This window comes from Dermatophagoides farinae, chromosome 8, assembly GCF_024713945.1.
Source record: "Dermatophagoides farinae isolate YC_2012a chromosome 8, ASM2471394v1, whole genome shotgun sequence".
NCBI classification, from domain to species: domain Eukaryota; kingdom Metazoa; phylum Arthropoda; class Arachnida; order Sarcoptiformes; family Pyroglyphidae; genus Dermatophagoides; species Dermatophagoides farinae.
The window spans coordinates 4,376,126-4,401,513 of NC_134684.1; the positions used below are offsets into that span (position 1 = coordinate 4,376,126).

Sequence of the window (25,388 nt, forward strand, 5' to 3'; positions counted from 1 at the left end):
GACGTCTTTATAATAATAAAAAAAATTCCAAAATTTTTAGCAAAAAAAAACATATATCGTATAAATTGGCCAGAAAAAAGGAAAATTTCAAAATTTTAAGAAAAAAGGCCCGAGGGTATTACATGCCTAGAAGATGAAGAGAACACAGATAGTAGGAAAAAAAGAAACTTGGGAGAAACAAAAATCATCGAACGAAAATGAGAAAGAAAGAAATATATGTGATTATTATTATGAGCAAAGCAACAAGTACGTACGAGTTTGAATATGACTGAGAACGTTTTTTCGTACAACCGAGAAAGCGAATATAGCAAGCGCGAAAAGGCGCAGCAATTTCCGAACGAACATTCGAACGAACGAATGAGTGAATACCGAAGTCCACCACTACCGACAACGAATGCAACAATAATAATAATAATAAGTTTAACTTTATTTTTTTGTTTATTGCACATAGCAGTGGTGTTTGTGTTTACCAATCTATGCAATAACCGATGCCACTAGCATTAGAATCAAAAACTTCAGGTTCACCATGGTTCGACCAGTTTCATTCGACAACCACCAACAACAACATTTGCAGTATCCACATTCAGTCAGAATTCAATCTTGTTCCTGTTAACTTGTAGTTTGTGTGGTTAGTTTTTTCCTTTGATTTTCATTTTCACCCAACATATAATATATCATTATTTTTGCAAATTTGTTTTTTATTCTGGTGGTTTTCATTTCATTTGTTGTTTACCTCGTGTGTTCAATAACAACTACTCTGTTTCAACGGGAAAAATCGAAATTCGTTTGTTTTGTAATGTGTGTGATGTTTTCATCGTCATCATTGCGTTTGTGCATCATTTTTTTAGTTTCCGTTTTGTTCAATTCCCTGATGTAGATAAGGGAATCAAAATTATTCACAACGAAATTGAAATATTTTTCATCATTTTTTGTGTCATGTCATGTTGCATTTTTGTCGTTTTTTTTGTTTTGGTCACAATAACCTGAAAACCTATGTGTGTGTGTTTTGTGCAACTCAAAAATAATAATCTGTAAATCGGTAAGTTTCATTCAAACCAAATAAGTTATTTTTTTATTTTTTCGTTTATCGGTTGTTTTTTTCTAAATTCGAATGATAACAATTTGGTCATATCGACCGATCTAATATTTTATCCAGGTAACCAGAAATCGGAAAATTTTTTCCTTTTCATCGATGTGTGAATATTTTGTTATTTGATTTGATGAAATGTTTGTTTCCGGGGTTTGCTGTTGGTCAGATATGAACTGAAAGCTTTTTATCTGAAAAAATCTTTTATCAATTTATATTGATCTAGAGAACACGAATCCAGAAAGAAAAATATTGAAATCAACCAGAAAACAAAACAAAAAGCAGCTGCTACAAGCACGATGATGATGACAAGTAAATCACCACCACCACATGAAAAACACATTTTCAATACATTATCATTGGCCTGATCAACACTCACACACACACACACACACAGAAATACACAATAATATTACTGATTACTGATTACTGATCAACAATTGATGATAATAGAATTGTGACAAGTAATGTTTTAGTGGTTTATGGTTCCACAACCAGTAAACCATGCGAAATGAAACAAAACGAAAATGGAGATTGAAGTGTACGATCTTGATCTTGTCTATCATTCTTATCATTATCATCATCCGTAGACAACGCACGAATCGAATACCTTTTTTGATGCTGTCATCTACGGGTATATTATTGTTTTTCCAGTGCTAGTTAGTCAAATTTATTTGGTGTATTTTTTCCACTTGTCCACAATGTTTTTCATTATTGGCCGTGTCAATTACTTTTACCGATTTTTTTCTCCTTTGACCTAGACCATGGGGACGACCCTTGTTTTGATCTGACATCCGAACAATGCAATTTGTATCGGCAATTTCGTGCATTACACATTCATTCACCACATATGTATGGACATTGACCAAAATTGAGTTTTCATAATCATCGTTGTCGATGATGTGCGTGACAACTAGATTTGTAGTTGTTGTTGTTTTTGTTGCATTTCAAAAATGAAATTTCTAACATGTAATTCATACAGTGCATTATTTTGGTTGAAATTTTATTTGTTTGAATAATGAAAATTGAATTATGACAAAAATGGATCATCATGATGATGATGATCATAATCGAATCGGTTCTGTTCTGTTCAGTTCTGTCCTGTCATTCATTCATTCAGACGGATTTATTGATTGATCAAAACATTTAGACAAGCTACTTATACTTTTCTTTAGTAGGTTCACCCTGATGGTGGTTGTTGTCGTTGTTGTTGTCCATTTCTTTTCATTTGTTATTCACATTTGACCTAAAGGCTACTTGCTGCTGTTTGCCCGTGTGTGTGTGTGTGTACACATATTATGAATGGTTGGTCAAAGTTGCGAAGCGAAAAACTTGGTCCCAAGGACCGTTGATAATTGAGTTGTCTTGTTGATTACCCGCATTGTTGTTGGTTAGTTTTCGTTATTTGTTATGAAATGAAAATGTTTTTTTTCCATTTGATTGCTAGACAAATACGTGGGCGAAAACATTGTCCGATATCCGGTCGATTAATAATCAAAGATAATAATTTGGTAATTTGTAATCGAATGGGGTGTATTAGTAGTAGTGTAGCAATGAGCAATGGTCATTCATGTGTCCTTAAGCGATTTTTTTCATTTATTGATTGATTCATAATTGATATGACTTGTTTGTAATGGTTATTTATCGATTACTATAAAGATATCTAATCCTTTTCTTTTTCAAGAAAAAAAGAACGGGAAAAATGTCATTTGATTATACAATTATACATACAATTTTATAAATTATAAATAATCATCTGATTATAGTTGGCACTGGATCCATATCGCCTACGCTTTGGAAAAATTCAGATATTCAAAAATTTGATAACTCTCTTTTTGCCTGTCGTTTAAATTAGGCTAGCACACACATTCATACACAAAAAAACTATCATTTCGTTTGTTTGTCTCCTGCTACCTTGTTATTGCGTTGCACATTTTTTTTTCTTTTCAAAAAAGAATTATGACCCAAAGGGTCCACTGCTATCGTAGGTAAGGAGGGTGAAGAAGCTAAGAAAATTCAGATCACCTTTACCAAGGAAACCATCATCAATGATCATTGATGATGATCGGTAACAAAATCGAGAACAATTTTTTTCTTTGTTCGTTATTTGTTTCGCATATATTTCCATCTTACCTGGTGCGGTTTCTTTACTCTTTTTTTATGTTTTTGAAACTCTGTGCTTTGCTATACGAAAGTCATGTGTCTTTATACGAATTCTTTCTGCCATTGTAATTTGACGACGAAAAAGTGGTAAAAAATATTTCTCTAGTCCCGAGTCAATCAATCCTATCAATCTTGGCCAATTGTGTGTGTGTGTGTGTGTGTGTGGACCATTGCATTGCTTTTTTATATTATTGTCTTCGTCGGCTACCTGTTTCCATTTCTTTCTCATGATCAATACATGTTATAGCTAGATTGATTATGTTTGACTAAGGTATAGCTTTCAGTTTTTATTTTTCAAGAATTCGATACTTTTACACCGTCGTCGTCGTCGTCGTCGTAGTCGATCATTGAGCCATGAATTATTTTCTTTCGGTCTATTTGTGTTTGTTGGTTATTGTATGGTCTAAATAAGTGAAAACCTTCGACCTTCACCAATTTTTCCTTATTTCTTTTCATTTTCATTTCACATTTCATTTTTCTCTCTTTACCTGCTTCTATGGAATCCGATTTTGTCCATTGATCACTGAATCCATTATTCTTCTACCAAAGTATTGTGTGATTGTCACAAAACTTTTTTTTGTTGTTATTTGAAAGAAAAATGCAATGAATACATATTTTTTCTAATGGTTCGAAAAATGGTATCGTTTTCGTTTTGAGGATTATCATTTTAGTTTCGGTTATTGATATTCAATCTTTTCAATAGCAAAAAGTTTCGTTATTCATCATCATCATCATCATCATCATAGTGAATAATAAATGCTTTTTTCCTTCAAACATCATTTACATGAATATTTGAATACTTGTTTACATAACTGATAACTGATAAGTGATAATAATAATTTAATCTCATGTGTTGTGCTATGGGCAAGCCGGAAAAAAAACCTGAATAATTTTCCACCATTTTAACTCTGTCATCTTCTCTTGGATCGTAAAATTTTGTTACTTACAAGATTTCTTATGTCCATGTCCATGCCCGTGTGTGTGTGTGTGTGTGTTTGCTCTTGGAATGAATATATTTTGAGACCGGTGATCAATTGTGAAACAAACCATAAATCAGTTGTCGTTATTTGTTGTTGAATTGCCTTCATCGTTCATTCAATCATTGATTGTATACACAATGTATGTGTGATTGTGTAAAGAAAACCTTAGTTTTTCTGATTCATTCATTTGTTCAGTATACATGTGTACAAACGATAGGAAAGATTTTCACACTTTTACATGAATGATACATTTGAAATGATTGAATTTGGATTCCTAATGTTATTATCATCATCAAATCATTGATTGTTTATCAATTTGATGATCATTTCTGACCATTCATATTCGTGACCGAGATTATTATATTTTTAGTAGAAAAATTTTTCCAAGATGACACTCATATGAAGCAAGTAAATTATTTGACTTGATAAACATTTTGATTGGTCGGAAAAACATTTAGAGATTAAATTCATCATGCTTTATCGCAAGATCGAAATGTCAATGTCGATGTCGTCGTTTGTTCGACACACGTCTGTTAAGATTTCATCTTTTTTCTCTGTTTTTGGTTAGTTTGAAATTTATATGTATCTTGTTATCATCAGTGGATCCATTTATCCATCATTCAAGACTAAAATTTTACATCGTTATTCATCAATACCAATGTCACCTTAAATGGAGTTTTCAATTGTCGTTGTTGGATGATTGGAAAATTTGGTTCCATAATAAACATAATTGGCAATTGGCCATATTTCATTTATCATTCTAGATTTGTTGAGAAGAAACCAAAAAGCACTTTAGTTCTAGATGATAATAAGTTTCAATCAAGTTTCGTTCAAATTGACAAGAATCAATTGACAAAGAAAAAATTTGAAAATCTCTCTCTACTAATACATAGATTCCATTCAAAGATATGTATATTCGGTCTTGAGTAGAGAGAAAAAAATGATGCTCGAAGCAATGATAGGTTACTTTTTGCTTCATCCACCAACAACCAAAAAAATGATAGTTTATCGCCAAAAAAGATATATAAATGACATTAGAATTGAAATTCGATAGGTGCTGCTCTGTGTTTATGGGGGATTACATGGAAAATTTCTTTCCTGATTACAAATTGACCACATTACGAAGGCATGGATAAAAGATTTGATTTTAATTGCAATTGAACTGAATTTCAAAGATTCGGAAAAAAATGTCCAACTTTTTTGAACTTAAAAACTTATTTAATATAAATAAGGATAATGATGATGTGAACATTTTTCACATTGAGGAATGCCTAAATCTTTCCGACATTTTTCTTCCAATGCAAGAAGCTACGATAATCGTTTTGATTCAAACTATGCATTGATGAGGAGCTGTTTTTCTATCATTAACTCGATTATTTCGCCGGCCAATGATTACTTGGTCATTTGTGGCTGTGCCCATCCGATTCGATCTAATGTTTACCACAAAACGAGAAAACATGAACAAATCCAAATCATCATCTTCATCATTATCATGTTTTTTGTTTTGTTTTGTTTTGTTTTTGTTTAGTCTTTCGGCTTTTTTGGTTGTCATAATTCACACACAGATGTTTGTTGTTTTTTCGGTTGATGATTAGATTTATCGTTTTTTCGTTTTCACTCTCTTTCTCTCTCTCTTTTCTCTGTGTCTGTGAAACGATTATTATTACACACACGTTGTGATGATTTTTTCGGTTTTTTTGCTGGTCAATGACGTGATTGCCACGTGTCATCGAGATCATCATCATTAACGTATAGAGTGGTCATGCTGAAACGATGATGATGATGACACATGTTTTTTCACTTTGTATTTTCCAGGGAAACCACTAAACGAGATAAAACATGAGGTATAATTACATTACATGTATGTTTAGTGTTTTTGTAACCACCAAAAATTTGCATTCAAATACAAATTTTGGTCAGTTTTCCAAATGACCTCGTTTTTAACTTTACATTTTCTACAAGTTAAAATCATTATGATCATCATTAATTAATAGCAATAAAACAACATTATCCATGTGGAGTATTTATGTAATGTGTGGATGTTTATTTTATCAAATGAAAAAAACTTGCCGCACAAATACGCACATACGCAATATGGCGCCCTCGATCATCAAGTTTATATTACCACAAAATTTTGTAAATATAAAAATATCATATCATTTACAATTCGTAACATTTTAACAAACAGCCAAACAATCAAATCCAATTCTATTTCGGTTCTAGTTGCGTTGTAATTGTTGTTGAAAGCAGGCCTGAATGTGTAAAATGTTTCATTTCACATTCTATTTTTCGCAGAATTCTGGTCATCATCATCGTCAAATGTTCATTCATTGAATTGAATTTGAGCAGCAATGATTTATTCTTTGAATCTTCATGTGTGTGTGACTAGATTCTTCCATTGAATAAACATGTAAAAGTCGAAATTCCATCAATTGGAATCATCTTCATGGTTTAGTTTTTCATCATCATCATGAATGAATGAATGAATGAATGAATGACTAGTGTTCATTCATTAATTTTATATATGCACATCATGGATATATTCTGATGAAAGACAAATGAATAAATAAAAATCAAGAAAAACTTCCAGAGAATTTTCACAGTTGATAAAACACGCTAATGTTGATAAACGTGTGTGTGTTGTGTGTGTGTTTGTATCAATGAGTAAAACGCCTCTGTTTCTCCCATAGAATAACAACAAATTCAATTCACTTGATCAAGATTATATTATTACATTATTATTATTTGCAAATGTAATCTAATATTTCATCTTTTTTGCCACAAACTTGATGATGATAGACTAATGATAGGAATGAAAAGCAAAGTTCTTGTCTAGACTTATTGTTTGTTGATGAAGAATATTATGATGTAATCCAGTGTATTAATTCAACGCGAAAACATTTGTTGATCATAATCCGTGTTTGTTAAACGGTACTTTTTTTGTCTTGTTTCCTGTTATACTTCTCGAGTGTTTTCGTTTGGTTTTGTTTTCCGATTTTCAGTTCTAGGAAAATTGAATGTCCAAAACTTACTACCATATTCAGGAATGAATGAAAATGAATTCATCATTCACACACATGTCACATGTGTTTGTTTGCGGCTTTTAGTTCTAGTAATTTGATTCCATCATGTAGTTTTCGTTGTTGTTATTGCTTTGGGTCATTATAATAAATTCAGATAACGCTGTACTGATGTTTATGAATGGTTCTATTGGGTTGTTTCTATTGTGTTATTGTTGATTTTTTTGCATTGTTATGTATTGTATCGTTAACCCATTCGCTGAATAAAAAAGAATAAAAATTAGACTTGTGCGAAACCACCACCAAAAACCGATGTAATCGATGGGTAATTTGAAACCAAAGGTTTAGTGAATGTCATCTGTCAAAAAAACAAACCTACGGCAAGACACACAGACACACACGTTTCACAATTGAATAATGATCACCGTGTTTTATAATCGAATGTCTTTCACGATCCTTCAGAATTCAGAATGAATTTGGTTACAGCTGAAACGAAAAACCTGAAACATTCACACTGAGTTTCAGAAACCATTATCACTCCCACTTTGTATATGAAAAGCCTCCCAACTGAATAAAAATTGACTAAATGAAAGATAAGCTTCTTTTATAACGATCAAAATGTCGATCAGATCGACACACACTCACTCAGTAGACCGATTATAGCCATTGTTGATTTCATAATCCGGATTTAAAAATGTAGACTAGAAAACCACATAAATTTTCCATGTTATTACAATGAGAAATGTTCATGTCGCACACATACACAATATGCTGTGTGTGTGTGTTGTGTTGTGTTTGTTGGATAATAATGGTCCTTGTTGGTTGTTGGGTCCTTCTGCTTGCCTTGATACATAAACGTCCATTAATATAATTAGGTTTTGTTGTTGTTGTTGTTGTTATGAACCAGACTATAGTTGTATTGTCGCTACAAAGCAAAGAAAATAAAGACATAAACTTCTTTTGTCTGATGGATTTTGTTCAATGGATCAGTTCATTCATATCGTGTCATACATAACATATTTGTGTTATGTATACCACATATTCAAATGGAAATTCACATCATCATCATCATCATTATTCACGATAAAGTCAAGTTTGATCCAACACATACACACAATCATTATTCAAACAGCTTCCGTTTGTTCAGCCATTCAAAGTAATTCTTCAGTTTTTTACTGCTGCCGCGTTTTCAAGGATTAATTGAGTCACTTTGTTGTACATAATATATGCACAACAACCAGGAAAAGTGTTGTTCAACCATAGATCAAATAATGATGGCGGTGAGAACATGGTCGCGCGTGAAATTTTGTCGACCAAAATGACATATGACCGATGATCATTATGATGATCATGATGAACACACACATACACACACATATAGATAGTAAGAATAGTGTTAACCATTATCACATAGCAACATTTGATAATAATAAATCATTGAAATTGTCGACTGTTGAGCTGTTTTTTATATCATAATCTATGTTAGATTAGATAGAATTCACCCGAATATAATGATGATGTAGGCAATTAAGTTGTTGACATCATCATCATCATCGTCATCATCACTAAAGCAACAACAAGAATGTTGAAAGTTGACTTTAAAAATGATTATGCAATGAATAAGTGATAATTCTGGTAAAAATTAACAAGTTTTCTCATTGAAAAATGTTAAAACTCGACGAGTCTCGACGATATATAGAATATGGAGATTCAGAAGAACCATCATCATCAGATATGCTGTTGTTACCACATACTGTGTTGCGAATATAAATTTCAAAATGAAAATCAGACCTTGATAATAATAATAATAATTGGTCAGATTTTTTTTCTGCACTTTTTCTGATTTTCATGAAAGTTTCTTCTCTCTTCAAAAACCTGGATCGGGGGTCACACACACTGCCTGGTCGGTAAGGTCGCCCGTCGAGATATCTTATGTGGTTGTTGATTATTCAAAATCGGCTTTCTCTCTCCTGGTAGGACTTGAAATATTCTTGTTTTCAGTTGGAACTTTTTCCAACACAATGATTATGATATATTTTAGTCAAGAAAACAACAAACAACAGCAATAATGATAATAATGATAATCGACAATCATTTTCATCTGAAGCCTTTTTTGTCATCTGTCAAATTGATTCATTCAAGAAATAAATCAGTTAACTATAGTAGAATTAGAATAGAATGATTTATTGTTTCAAATCTTTACCAAGCCATATTTTGTTATATGGAAAAATTAAAGAATTTTAATAGAAAAAAATAGATAGATAGGTTAAAAGTTTTAAAAACAAGACAAACAACACACGCCAGTACTTTTCTCATTACTTTTGTTTAATGATTAGAATTAGAATCATTGCCATTATGTGGATCATCTGATGAATTTGGATTGCGTGTTTTTTCAATAATTGACAGTAGTACCATGATAACAATCCAGATAACGAATATCCAGACAGCAACGATAATACCACATTTTTCAGTTACACTTTCAATATGCCACCATTTTCTTTGTTCATTTCTATTGATGTTAAGTGGTCGCAATCGACGGCGACGATTACGTTTTCGGCCATTAGTTAGCATTTGCTCTGAACCTTCATCGTTGTCTCCATCATAATCGGTGGATTGTTCAGAGAGATCACATACGAAAATAAAATCGTTTGATGATGGTGATGGGGGTGGTGCTAACGGAACATAAACATCATAGTCATCACTAAAATCAAGCTGATTCTGTTGATAATTGAAATTAAAATCAGGATTTTCAAATCGATCATCATTATTGTTCATATCATTGTTATCCACTTCATGATCAGTCCCACCGGTAGCCATAACTGAACTTGCTTGAGGAACATGCGGAATTATTGTTTCACTTAAATCAAGAGTAGTTTGTGTTACATCAACATATTCCGGAAAGGCCACTGCGATGTCAAATTCATTAGCATTACAACAGGGTGTACAACGTGGGCTGGATCGCCATTCTACATCATTATAATGCGTATCATTCGTATAATAATCAAGCCAACGAAATTCACGTGATATTTCACTTTCAGTTCCGATTCGTTCATCAAATTGACTAGATGTCTCAGCATATTCCGAAGGATCATTAATAATAAGCATTTCATTATCGCTGTTGTTGTTAGTGATGTCAGCCATTGTGGTTGTTGTAGTGTTGGTGGTGGCAGTGACTGTTTTTTGATCCATTGAGATTGATTCAATAGTTTTTTATTATATATGAATGAATTGTATGAATTCGAGTTTTTCGATGTAAGAAATAGATGAATTGATTGTGCAACATTTTACACTATTTTATATGATTTCTTGGTAAATTGTTGTCATAAATTTGGATTTGGATTGTTCCAATCAATTATATAGTAACAGTTCAGTAATTCATCAGTTGAATATTGCTTTTGTATATTAATTAATTAATTAATATAGTTGTTGTTTCATTCGAATATTTTTCTTCAATCGGTGTACTCGTTCTTTTGCTGGTGGTTGATCCATTGAGAGTTTCTGTTTTTTCTTCCTCTCTGGTTAAAATCACATAGATTGTTGGAGATTCTTCGCCACCTTCTTCGGATCAAATCAAACGGTTCGGTCATTACATCGATTGCCGATATACTAAAATCTATCTATATCTCATTATTATTCATATATTATGGCGATATTGTTGTTGTTATCGATTCAACTTTTTCTTTTGTCTTTTCAAACGGCAAAATCTCACGCACACAGACAAAGCCAAGAAACCAAATGATTTTTCTTTCACATTTGTCGATTGAGTTTGTGTGACTAGCACACATCTGTAAAAATTGTCGAAAATATAAAACAGCACACACTAACACTAACACTAACACACTAGTTTCTATTCTGGTTCAGTTTTTTTTCAAAATGTCTGGCCATGTAGAAAAGGTTTCCATAAACAATTTTTTTCGTTTTTCGCTTCGTTTCGAAACCCTTTTGGTTGTTTAATGTTTGAGGCAATTTTAAGTGTTCAAAGATCTTTCTTTCTTTGATTGTGATCACATGACCGACAATGATAATGATGCTGCAAACAAAAAAAAAGTTGAACCATATGAATTTCATTCTTTGTACTTTTGTACTTTGATTTTGTTGGTTCGGTCATCATCATTTGAGTTTATGGTTTGCAAAGAACTGATAGTTTTCTCCAGTAATTATCATTCACAAACACACAACACCCAAATGATGCTGATATCCAAAATTTAACTCGAAAAAATTGGTAGTGACGATTAGTTTTTCGCCGCCGTAAAACTCACATGCACATGGTGTTCAAACTGTTTTGTGAAAATTATCACTGATGGCGGCAACGTTTCAGTATGCGAACGAATGAAGAACGAAAGAAAAATAGATTCATGTAACCCTTCAACTGACCTTTCGTTGTTTTGCTTTTGTGTTTTGTATTCATAATTTATGTCATCGTTAACATTTTTTCGTTTTTTGTGGCTAATGCTGATATACTGATGATAATAATAATTTTAAAATTTTCACACAACAAATTCCGATTGATTTGAAAGAATTTTTTTCTTCCAAATATCAAATGTTGTGTCGGGCGTCACCAGTGTGTATGTACATGTGAAAGAGAAAAAACACAAAACTATACGCCCATTCTTATCATTTCATAGTTAAAAAATAGAAACAGTACTGAGGTACTGCGTGTGTGTGTATTAGTATAATACACGATGTATATAGCTAACCAAACACATTGAACATAAATTCATCATTCATCATCATTTACACTATATATGTAGTGCGCACACACACACACACACACAAATACTTTCAAAAAAGATACACATATTGCACACACATACATACAAGGCGCTATATGCGAATTGGGTGCTATATATTGCCCTTTCTCATTATGCAATTCTTCTTTCTTCTTGAATTCAATTGAATCTTGGTCAATCTATATATAGTGTTTCGATAAAGTTATCAATGCAATGTTTTTCTTCTTTTTCTTCAAATTTCAATTTACCGGTTTTTTATTGAAAATCAAACAAACAAACAGACAAACAAACAAACAAAACGAAAAAATGCTAATAAAACGCAATAAATCATTTGTTGTTTTTTGGTCAAAATTTTTATTTTGGGCTTCATTTTCCATTCATTTTCATTCTTTATCTGGATAATGATGATATTCATTGAATTGTTTGCTTTGTTTGTTTAAAGCTTTTGTTGTTGTTAACGATTTTTTCTTCACTTGTATGACATGTTGTTGTTTTGAATAAATTATTACATTATATCTAATACATTGCACACATCATCTCATCGTTGTGAAGAATTGATGCGAAAAAACAGCAACAACAACAACAACAACAACAACAAAGATTTCGTGACTCTGAATAAGATTATGATATGATGATGAACAAGGAAAAAACAAGCATTACCTGTGTGTGTGATATAACTTTTCTCATTTTGTTATCTTTGAATAAATACTTTTTTTTAGAAAAAAAGTGATACTTTTCTCCATCAATCTTGCCTAGAATGGTATTTATTTATTCCAGTTGGTTATATTATTTTGGCCATTTCAATTTATTTGTGATTATCGATTTCTCGAGATTCCAGTTTATTTGATTCACTAAAAAAATGATTGAATGATTTCATCTGGACTTGAACAATCTGTATTTGTTGTTGTTACGACCATCATCGTTGTTGTTGATTTGTTTTTTATTATTCATTGTAATCACCATCATCATCATTCGGAATTAACATAATTTTTCGACGCTGATGTTTGGCACGCACACAAAACACACGTTATGAACCTTGGAAACTTTTCATCGGCTTCACCAATGATGATTTGCAGTTGGAATTTTTTTTTATTTGACCTATACACGGGTACCTTTGGTGATTCACAAGTGATCGTGTGTTTGTTTATTCGTTTTTTGTTTGTTTGTGCATGTGTATGTGATCAGAATTTGTAATTGTGTTATTCAAGATTTGTGTCGATTGTCATCTGGCTAGCTTCAGCTTCTGTTTTAAGATTTGTGAAACAAGATGTTTTGATTTTCTGGTTTGTTTTTTGTTGTTGTCCAATTGTCCAATGAAAAATGATTTGATTGTAATAAGCAAGAATAAGAATGAAATTTGTAACAACAGTGACAATCATTGTATTGTGAAAGACTGACAATGATTGAGAATGATGATGATGATGATGGTTTGAATTTATTATTTTTTTTTTCTTATTTCTTATTCCATTTGAATGAATGTTGAGTTTCGAACAAATTGGAAATGTTCATACTGTTCACTTGCTTGTTTGTCTAACAACATTATTTATTATTCATGATGATGATATGGTGATTCTATCCATCTTTCTACCAACGAAAACAAAGTCAAACCGATTTCATTTTTGAAATCTGAATGAATCTATTCTTCTGTTTGGTTGTGGAGGGCCAATTTGTATTCGCGGTTGAATGAATTATGGCAAATTATCACCGGCCATGGGCTATTTTCATTTTTCGATCGGTCCCTTTTTTTCTGTGTTGAACCTTGTACGAAGAGAAAGAAATTCAATGAATTCAATGAATACAATTGAATCTCATTCATCATTTCGATTCGCAGACAATCGAATTCTATAGTCCCATCCTATAGTGATAACTTTGAATTAATTGAATTCTTTCTTTGAAATTTAGAATTTCCATTGTTTAATTACATAATACATAATGATATTACTGTGGATTATTGTGGATTTGGAAGAAACACATTGTCTTTTCGTTTGATGCACGTGTGCATAAGTAATAAACAGTAGCCAGTAGTAGTGTATTGATTGAGTATTGTATCGCGAAACTTTTGGAATTTGTTTGTTTGTTGTCTATTGTTATTGCTGTGTACCTGGCACCACAGGTTCTTTTATTCTTGCAGAAAAATCATAGAAAAAAATGATTTGAACAAAATCATCGATCAAATAAAATCATTCGATTCTGACAACCAATCAAAAACAATTGTTTTGGCTGTCTGTGCCTGACTCGATGATGATCATTACTACCTTTTTCCTTGAGTTTTGATGTAATATTTTTCTGTTTTGGAGATGAAATCAAATGTTTGTGTTGTTGTTTTTTTATTTCCATAAATGTTTTGGATACCAGTTTGGTTTGTTTGTTCAATTCAACATTGTGATGGACAACTTTATTACTTGATTAATCAATCAGCTAATTGATCAAATTTTTTTTCTTTCTCATTGCAGGTAGCACAGCGAAATTTTTGATGGATAACATCTTGCGATTATCAAAAATTTATTGATTTTTTGGCTAATAATGGATTATGAAAAAAAATCATTTACATAATCATCATCAATTAATTTTTCTATTCGACCAAATCATACAAGAATCGATTGATTTTCGTCATTTGAATTTGTTTTGACTCTCAATATGGAACCCCATTTTGGTAAGTTTTCCTTTCACCCATTTTTCCAAAAAAGATTGCATACATAAAAACCATTCTTAGTTGATTTGGTGTGATCATTGCAAGACATACATATGAAATGAAACTTTAGTGAATAAATATAGGATTTCCATTTTTCAATTTGTCAGTGAAGGAAAGAAAATGATAAAATTTAATTAGCAAACACACTAGCATCATGATATTCGTGACGCTTCATTCGCATTGATTATAGCATCATTCTCGAATCAATCTATCGATCACGGGTGGTGAATAGACACGAAACACAATGTCTTAATTTTCTTTTCCTCATATGCCATCATTCTCACACACAAACACGATTCTAACACACGATTATCGATATTCGAGGATATCGAATGAATCAATTTTTTCTCTCTTCTGCGGCCATCGTTTTCCACAGAGAACAGAGAGAAAGAAAAAAATGGCTTCTGGCTTTTTGACTTTTTTTCATCATCATCATCATGGATTCAGCTTTCACTATCTTTAGGACTGAGTATTCTTTCTTAGTCACTGTTTTTGGTTGTATCCATCCATCATCAATGATGATTATGGATTGGGTTGAATCCAATTCAGTTCATATTCTCGAATCACAAGAACAATTTGTTCGTGCAAAAAAACGAGAAAAGTCGAACATATCGAATCAATGCGAGAGGTGAAAAAGGTGAAGAAGGTGAAGAAACAGCAAAAATTTGTTTTTTCTTTGGCGAACAGGTGGTTGACTGATGATGATGATGATGGTCATGGCCATGGCGATGCTGAATAGTGAATGGTGTGGCGGTCAATCAAGTCGATGACCAAATATAACAAGCTCAACAACCTACCCGAGCTACCTTATCCTCATCATTCTCCAATGATGAGGATGGTGATGGGCCACATCTTGGTTTTTTTTCGTTAAAAATCAAGTCTATCGAAGTCATTTCTTCATCTTCAATTCGAAGGGTCTTTTTGAATCACCATTCGTGATATGTTGTTGTTGTTGTTGTTCGGTTTGCTTGATTCGAGATAAATAAATTAGTTGGGAGATTTTTTTCTTGCTTGATTTATGAAATGAAAATTAGGCAGCAACAAACTTTGTGTACATTTTTTTAATAAACATATATGGCTTGAAGCCATCATCATCATGATTGGCCGCTCTTCACCGGGTAATCATCAGGATGATGGTGATTTTGATGTCTTTATTATTGTTGTTATTTGAAAATGCCCATTAGTACTGGTTGGATATTTATATGAGAAAAAATGATTTTTCAATATTTGCAAATTGCCATTTGAGGATTTATTAAAATTTTTTTTTTCATTTACATCACTTAGGTTTACCATTCAATAATGGAACAGCTGCTGCTTCTACTACCACGGCCTTTCCATTGGTACTTCCCATTGATCAACGTACACACGAAGGTAAGAAGCATGGTTTTCTGCTTTTTGTTGTTGTCGTTCTTGTTAAATTCATTATCGCATCATTTTCATTACATTGCAGATTAATTAATTTTTCGGTCTTGAAGACCTGTTTGTGTTAGTGTGTGTAATTAATTGAGACTGAATCGAGAATTCGATAGAGATGTTTTGAGAGATTTTTTATTTTGCATGACGAAATCTATAATCCACAGTGCTTAGTGATTTATCGATCCAACGCAATGATGATAACTTTTGTTTCATAATTCTTATGTTTTTCTATTCAAAAAGGTCGTTATAATCTATGGAGTTCATTATCGGCCGCACCACATCATCCTATCCATCACCATCATCATCATACGAATGGTGTTACATCGCCAACATCTCCAGCACCGGCAACGGCGGCAGCAGCTGCCGCTTCCGTTGCGTATGCAGCAGCAGCAGCATCGGCAGCTGCTGCTGTAAGCCGTTTGTCACCATATGATCATCATGGATTCTATCCATCACCATTTCATCATCCTCATAATCATCTTAATCATCATCTGCATCCGGCACATCATCATCATCATCATCATTCAAATTCGCATTCGGCGGCGGCTGCTGCTGCAGCAGCGGCAGCAGCTGCAGCCGCTGCCGCTGCCGCATCCAGTCCAACAGCCCTTTCACTTCGTGGCCTATCAAGTCCAGGTTAGTTTCATTGTTTGTTTGAATTTCGTCATGATATATCGAGTAACATAATAACGAATAACGCCCGGGCAATGGATTTTCATTAATCAAGTGAAACAAAATGCCTGCCCATTGTCGAAGATGATCTAGGTTTTTCGTTTTGCTAATTAAAAACCAAAATAACAATCTTGCACGAATGAAATTTCAATGTAGCAAAGAAAGGCTCCACCTTTTTGTTTTTTTGTGGGCAAAATCAATGAAGAAAAAATTAACGAATGATGAATCCGGATTTGAGGAGCGGTAGTGTTTTTTTTTTGTTTGTTTCCATTTTCCATATTCATCTCCATGTCGTGTGAATGTGCACGTTTTTTTTCCTTTTTCAAAATATGTTGGTTGCCCTAGTTTCAAGTCAAGTTTCTATTGAAACCACACCTCTATTCTCCTCTCTATTGTTTGCAAGACAAAAGTATTTGAGTCTAATTGAAAAATTCTTTAGATTGAATAATTTTATCATATCATCATCATCGTTGCACGAATTCCAGAATGTCAACCATATCAATGATGATTCGATCAAATCTATTGAATCTAGATACAAACATCTTTATATTTGACATGAGAATGGTGATGAGCTGTGTATAATCATATTTTGACAGGTATCATCACCATATGTTGTTGTTGATAGATAGATAAGATTGATTTCGTTATTCACGGGTGGAGTTGTTTTTGTCCGTCTGTCGTCCATCATTATCATGTCTTATTTAAAGTTTTTGAAAAACAATTTGCGATAGTCCATTGGTCATCACCAACGTTTTGAAGATAATTGAAAATCATTGATGAGTTGAAAGATGAAAGTTTTTTTCTTTTCTTCAAAGATTGTTACACCTGTGTGTGTGTGCAATTGAAAAAGTGAATTGGAATTCAATTTTCTTTTCCCGATAACTTGAAATTGAATTGGTGCAATGAATCGATCGATAAGAATTGGGTCGTTTGTTGTTTTCAACCTTGCTCTGCTGCTGTTTTTTTTTTTTTTTTTTTTTTTGATTGATCTAGTCGGTGAAAATACAAAGTAAAGTACAAGAATTGAATTTGCAAATTGAATGATGATTATCATTTCCTGTTTCGTTTTCTTTCAGTTTAGTTCTTGGGTCTTTGATCATTTGATCATTTGATCATGAACACAACCCAATAATTTCAATGTTGATGATGATACGTCCTGTGTGTTTGGTTGTCTGTGTTTATAGACATTCACACATCATTGATTGAAAAAGCGTTTTTCGATTATGAATACCACCAAACGTAAAAAACATTGAAGAAGCGTCAAGCATCACCGATGCTGGTTGAACATGATGACAACCGAATGTAAATGTAAATGAAATGGTGATTGGAAATGTTGATTTTGAAATCTGAAAGCAGTTGCCATAAATTAGCCATCATAATTCTAGCCAGTGTTGCTTGACCACATGACCGTCATGAATATTGCAATGTGATAAGGACAGAATTTGTAGTGTCTCTCATTATGATCATGGTGTGTTTGTTGCATAATTTAATGTAAGATATGGTTTGTTTCACTTTGCTGGTCATGTAATCAAGAAGACTTGACATTTTTTGATTTCGTTTCAAAGATATTGACCACTTTATTCAGAAGTAAGGGTATATCTTTGCATGTACATCATGCTCTTTTCACCGATTATTTATTATCGAATTTGTTCATTTTATCGCAAGAATTTTCAATCAAGTTTGTACTTTTTTCAATCATAAATTTAGTTTCGTCACATCAGATAGTGATTCAAGTTGGATTTTTCTCATTTTCTTTTTTATTTACAAAAATGGAAATTTTTCGAAAGAAATTCCTAATTGTTTTATTGTGTTGTCATAATCATTATATTGGCAAATTGATAAAAAAAAAATGCAAACACTGGCATTTTTCATGGTTTGAAAATCAAAATCTTCTGGTCAAGTTGAATGTCATTTGGCCAAGAAACCAGTGATGATTTTATATACAAGTTTCAGTGAACAAAAAATGCGACGATATGATAACCAGATAACAACTAAACCGACTATAAACTGAAAGTCTTTCGAATGATGATTTTATGATTGGCCACACTTTGTTCAGTTTTCAGTTTAAACAGAAAGAATTATCGTTTAATGATTCGACAACGATGGCGACATAGACATACTAAACATATTCATTTCGATGATGATGATGATGTGATAAAGATCAAGATTACACCTGACATTTGGTGTCTATAAATCTGTTTGTTAGTTGGTTTGATGTACGTCATCTCTTGCAAATTAATTAACTGATAATTGCAAGTTCACCGTCATTTTATCGTTTCATTCATTCAATGGAGAGAAAATGTTTATCGAAATTCATAAATTATGTCAATGTCAATGTCATTGATGGATTGATGGATTGATTTTGGCAAAAGTTTGCTCAATTATAGATCAATAGTCAATTTTCAAGCATGATTACTTTGTTTATAATTTAATGAAATTTTCTTTATCATTTTTTCTCTCGTCTATATTAGAATTAGCAATGTCACCGACATTACATCCAGATTATCTGCAACAAATGAGCTTATTAAATCAACGCATGGCCGCATCAATGGCAGCGCTTTCTGGTCAAACACCCCCATCATCTACATCATCATCGTCGTCGTCCTCGTCATCATCATCCGGATCCGGAGTAAATGCCGAAAACGGAATTGTCAATGCAAATAATTCGACAGCTGTACAGGCGGCTGCTGCTGCAGCAGCATTTCTAAATAATCCAGCTGCCGTTGCTGCAGCTGTTGCTGCTGTATCCGCATCCGCTGCTAATACGAGTGAGTCACCAATTGCCATGAATAATACACATTGTCAACCATCGATAACGAATGGAACCACAACGTTATCGAATAGTTCATCAATTGAACAACAATCAGCCACAACAACAACGACGATGACGACGACGACGACGACCACCACCACAGCGACAACAACACCACTATTTCGTACACCAAGTTCGACATCACAACAAATTCATATTAATCGTAAACGAGCCTTAAGTGCATCCTCATACAATAATGACACAATGTTTGATATTAATTCAATGATACGTTTCTCACCGAATTCCTTGGTTTCATTTGTAAATGGATCTCGTTCATCATCGGCTGCATCTGGTTCATATGGGCATCTAAGTGCAGGTAAAACAATCACGTAATTTATTATTAATTTTTCCACAAAAACAACAACAACAACAACAACAACATGATCACCATCACCAACAACATATATCGTCGGGCGTGTCTAGATGTTTAGATGTATCTTTATCGATCGTTGATGTTTGTTTTCTTCGTTGTTGTTGTTGTTTACCTGTCCAATATCAATCTGAGATCACCTGTGTGTGGGTCTATTTTTTTATATAGGAGAATTGAAAATGAATATATGAATTTTTTCGTCGAAACGAGAGAAATTCATGCTGTGATGCTTGAAATTCTCTCGTTTCTCCACTGATGATGAGGATGTTGTATCATATTGAATGTCGTTGGCCGTCGCATTAAGAGAAATTGAAATGTTGTCGTGGTTGTTGTCATAATCACCCAACAGTCAAGTCAGCATCAGTTTAATGATCTTGATTTCAAAGACGATGATGCTGATGACAGCATCGATGATGAGAATACATAGAGTGAAAACAAGAAGAAAAATAAATTCTAAAAGTGAAATATAATCGTATGTTGTCCATATCTTTAAAACAATAATGACAATGATGATATGATCATGTCTAGATTTTAGGATAGTTTTCGAATGCCATCCAAGATATCAGATTTCAAAAATTTGCATTCGATTTTTTACCTTGTTGTATATGATTCCCATTGACGGTGGATGGAAATTTTGTGGTCAACAACAATGACAAGGTCAAAGGCTGCAGCATGTTAATTTTGCTGTTGACACTCTGAAATTCAAATTCCAAATGACGATGATAATAATGTAGAGTTTTATTATCATGATTCACTGATTGACAGGCGATGGTTAACAAACGGTGATTACCATTATTTTTTACAATGACAAGGTTGTTGGATAATCCAATTTTCGAAATCACGCATCCTTATACTAATAATCACTCTATCACTTTATTATTACAAAACCAAAAAGAAATTTTCCAATATTTTTCCGATAATAATAACTAAAATGTTTCTAACACTGTTGTTAGAACACACGCAATTGATGATAGCGCCACCAAACGATCATTATTTGTCGTTTGGTCATCATTTTTTCATTGTTATCATCATAATCATGATGATCATTTTTAAGATTTTGTTGCTAAATTTTTCCGAGTTGTTGTTGATGTTGTTGATGAGTGATTTGCATGTTTCAATTTTCAATCAATTATTATCATTGTTGTTTGCGTGTTTGTCTTATTAACTTGTTTGAATTCTTTATTCAACAGGTACCTTAAGTCCTGCATTCGGAATATCAACATTGGCCAGTACTGGAATGTTGCCAACTAGTCTACATCATCTGATGCGGTCACCGATTCTTGGTAGTTCACCATTACTACATCATCATTCGACAAGTCCATCAGCAGCACATCATCTATTGAATGGTTCAGCATCACCATTCCATTTTAATCCACACCAATTTCCACATCATTTATCTAATTTACATGTTCAACAATATCCAAATCAACAACAACATCAATCATCATCTACATTATTATGTACACCGCCGTTAATACCACCACCACCGAATACGAATTCAATGACAAATTCAACAACAACAACGGCAACGGCCACAGCAACAACAACAAAACAATCGAATGATCTCACAATACAATCATCATCATTATCGACCACAATAAATCGTGAAACTGCCTCAAATGTTGTCTCATCCACTGTTGGTGATTGTGATGATAAACATGGTATGAATAATGTAAAAATGTCTAAACGATCAGATATCGATGTTGGCCATCATCATCATCATCATCATCATCATCATTCATCAAATAATAATCAAATGATCAATAATGGACATCTGAAACAATCATCAATAACGACAAATTCATCATCAATGATTGATGACAGTATTGAACCGGGTGATGATTTTGTTGAAACAAATTGTCATTGGAATGATTGTATCAAGGAATTTTCCACACAACATGACTTGGTCAAACATATCATTGCCGATCATATCCATACGAATAAGAAGAATTTCATTTGTCGCTGGAAAGATTGTTCTCGAGAAGAAAAACCATTCAAAGCACAATACATGCTAGTCGTACATATGCGCAGACATACGGGTGAAAAGCCGCATAAATGTACATTTGAAGGTAAGCATAAAAGATAGATTCTAGATTGTTTATTTGTCCAATTGAACTCATTCATTCATTCATTCATTCTCTCATCAAACACACAGGATGTTTAAAGGCATATTCGAGATTGGAAAATCTTAAAACACACTTACGTTCACATACAGGAGAAAAGCCGTATGTATGTGAATATCCTACGTGTCAGAAAGCCTTTTCGAACGCTTCGGATCGTGCAAAACACCAGAATCGTACACATTCAAATGAAAAACCATATGCGTGTCGTGTACCAGGTTGTTCGAAAAAATATACTGATCCATCGTCATTAAGAAAACATGTTAAAACAGTTCATGGCGCCGAAGTCTATGCAACTAAAAAACACAAAGGCCTTAATTTAGTCACCGATCCAAACGGTGATCCAACCGACAATAATAGTGGTAAAAGCAGCAGCAGTAATAACAAAAAGAAATGCACCAACAAGTTCATTGTTCATGCTGAAATCAATGATGATGGTAGCGGTGGGGGATTTATCAATGAATCGATGGCCAATCATCGGTTGTCGGATCATAAATCCGATTATTTTGGCCAGATGAATGGTTCACCATATAAATCACCATCGAATGGTGATAATTTTTCGCCATCCAGTAATTCATCAAATGGTTCAGGCATGAGTCTTATTTTGTCATTTAATTATTTCGAGTTTAATTATTTTTCATCATTTCAGGTGGTTATGGGTCTCCACAAAATGTTCAAGATTCGAATGAAAATCAAGGCTATCAAGGTTTATCAACTCATTCTCCGGGTATTTATGTGGATGCACCGATTAGCGATAATGCCGTTTCGACTACAACCTGTCAGAATAATGGCTTCGATACGGAATGGATAGTGCCAGCAAACAATGATTTATATGAAGAAAATGGTGGCGATGGTTTTATTCAACAGCCAACAAATTACTCGGATTTCGAAATTGAAGATCCATCCGGCATGATTGTTTCCGTGAACGGTAATCGTAATATTGCCAATCACGGTCAATCGATGATACGTTCGAAGAATGTATTTAAAAATAATTTTAAAGCCATAAAAAGCGGTCTAAAAACTGCGGCAACATGGATTCCGAATATGTTTAATAAATCGAATCGTCGTAGTAATGATAATGATAATGATGGATATGATCATTCACAGAAACAGACAAAGTCCTCATCATCGAAAACGAAATTATCACGAAATGATAGCATTAGTTCAAGTTTGCATTCAAATTCATATTATAGTTCAGTATTGGGATCGGATAATTCAAACTCGCAATATACGAATAATTCATATTCAACAAACAACAGTAATCAACAACGACAGCAATATGGACAGCAACAACAGCGATATTCTGGATCAACTGGTGGTGGTGGTGGTGGTGTGGCAACAGCAACAACACAACAACAACAATCGGAACAAACAATTAATCGTTGCAATTCATATGATCCAATTTCGATCGATGGTTCATCACGTCGTTCATCGGAAGCAAGTTTAAATTCGATTGCTTCAATTGCAGCCGCTACGGCCACATCAATGTGTAGCCGTCGTTCACAACAACAACAACAACAACAAAGTGAACCAAAACATTTGAAACAAACGGAAAACCTTGTTATTCAACCACAATCATTGGCATTAAGTCACGATCAGCCATATGCAGCAATTACGCCCTCTGTTGTTATGCCAACACCATCCAACATGATTGCACCGTTTTCGCCACCAAATTCTCATACGATTAATCCAAATGAAAATTTTACAGCCGCTCAACCATTAGCCACTTCAAATGCAACAGCTGATGAACCAATTATATTTCCTGATGAAATGGTAAGTTAGCCAGTATAACATAATTGAATGTGTAATGATCTATTTTCCAAATTCACTAGGTTCAATATCTTGAAACTAAAAATATCAAAGAAGAAATGGTCACTGAAACAAGTGTTACTGGACCGCAATTGATCACATTAATGTCACCTGGAACACCAATGTCCGTCATGTCACCTGGTGGTGGCAGTACAGTTTCAATGATGTCATCACCTAGATCGGTTGCAACGGTCATTGCTAATGAAGTTTCAATTCCATCAAATGCGCAACCACCACCACCACCACCACCACCAACAGCAACAACAACAATCAAAGTTGATGAAACAAATTCATCATCCATTCGGGCAATACAACCTCTATCACAGCAGCAATCGACAAATTGGTCCTCAAACAATTCTTCGGTTACCAATCAATTAACAAAATCAGTTAGTAGTAATAATGGTCAATCACAGTCGACTACAATGATAAATGCTGCCGCATCTAATTGCCCATCGATTAATAACAGCAACAACAACAACAACAACAATATGCAATTAGTAAATATGCAACAAAATTTTTATCAAAATGGACCATTAACATCACCGATCCACCCTTATCCTTGTCAACAACAGCAGCAACAACCAATTTCGAATAATTGGAATACAAATTTCCGAGGTATGTTGATTTTGAAGGACCGAAAAATTAATTTTTAAACTGAAAAATTGATAATTTTATAAACCACCAGGCACTGCTCCTCAACAACAATATACAAGAATGGCTAATTTGCAACAACAACAACAACAACAACAAATGTCTACATCATCATATAATACAATGGGAAATGTTCAACAACGACAATGGAATCCTAATCAACGAATGCAAAATAGTACAACGTCATATCACCAGCAACAACAATATTATGGTTATCAAAATCAACAGCAACGTCCACAATTTAATGTTAATAGCACACAGCAGCAGCAACAACAACAACAACAAACAATGAATAATAATTATGCACCACCGATGAATAATCAATTTAATCAATGGAATCAGAATTACAACAACAACAACAGTTATCGACCAGAAAAAAAACCATCACCACCTCCTTATGCAATGGTCCAAAACCCGAATTTTCCAATGACCAATTATTCTTGTTTTCCAAGTAATGGTAACAACAACGTTCCGATTTCATTTGATCCACAACAAATAACAACACCGTCATCTCAACTTGATAATAATAATAATAACAGCAATAATTCCGTACAACAACCATCGTATGGCCAGCCACCACAATCACGTGCACAACAATCATCATCGGCCATGTCATGTCGTTCAATATCGTCATCATCATCAAACATGATGGTTAACGATATGAATTCGACCATGAATGCATTTTTCGAAGAGAATCGTTTTTTGAAAATTTCACTCAACTAATTTCTGATTAATTTTTTCCATGTAAAATCTGTATAGCAACAATTGTAAATGATTTGTACATTTGGTTATAAATAATAATAATTATTAATTATTAATTATTAACTTATTTATTTTATTTATTATTATTATTTATATATCATATA

General features: G+C 33.3%; 2 protein-coding genes across 2 annotated transcripts; one reads left to right on the forward strand and one right to left on the reverse strand.

The window, feature by feature from the left end:
• The first annotated feature begins 461 nt into the window (after positions 1-461).
• Positions 462-25,341, forward strand: ci (transcriptional activator cubitus interruptus). Its single transcript, XM_075733335.1, has 10 exons — positions 462-1,039; positions 14,434-14,633; positions 15,957-16,043; positions 16,329-16,724; positions 19,232-19,888; positions 21,133-22,011; positions 22,098-22,652; positions 22,712-23,835; positions 23,895-24,486; positions 24,557-25,341. The coding sequence occupies exons 2-10, from the start codon at positions 14,618-14,620 to the stop codon at positions 25,243-25,245; spliced, it is 4,995 nt and encodes a 1,664-aa protein (XP_075589450.1). The 5' UTR covers positions 462-1,039; positions 14,434-14,617; the 3' UTR covers positions 25,246-25,341.
• LOC124496123 (uncharacterized) lies at positions 9,463-10,513 on the reverse strand. The gene has a single exon (XM_047059595.2). The coding sequence runs from the start codon at positions 10,437-10,439 to the stop codon at positions 9,576-9,578; it is 864 nt and encodes a 287-aa protein (XP_046915551.2). The 5' UTR covers positions 10,440-10,513; the 3' UTR covers positions 9,463-9,575.
• Positions 25,342-25,388: the final 47 nt, after the last annotated feature.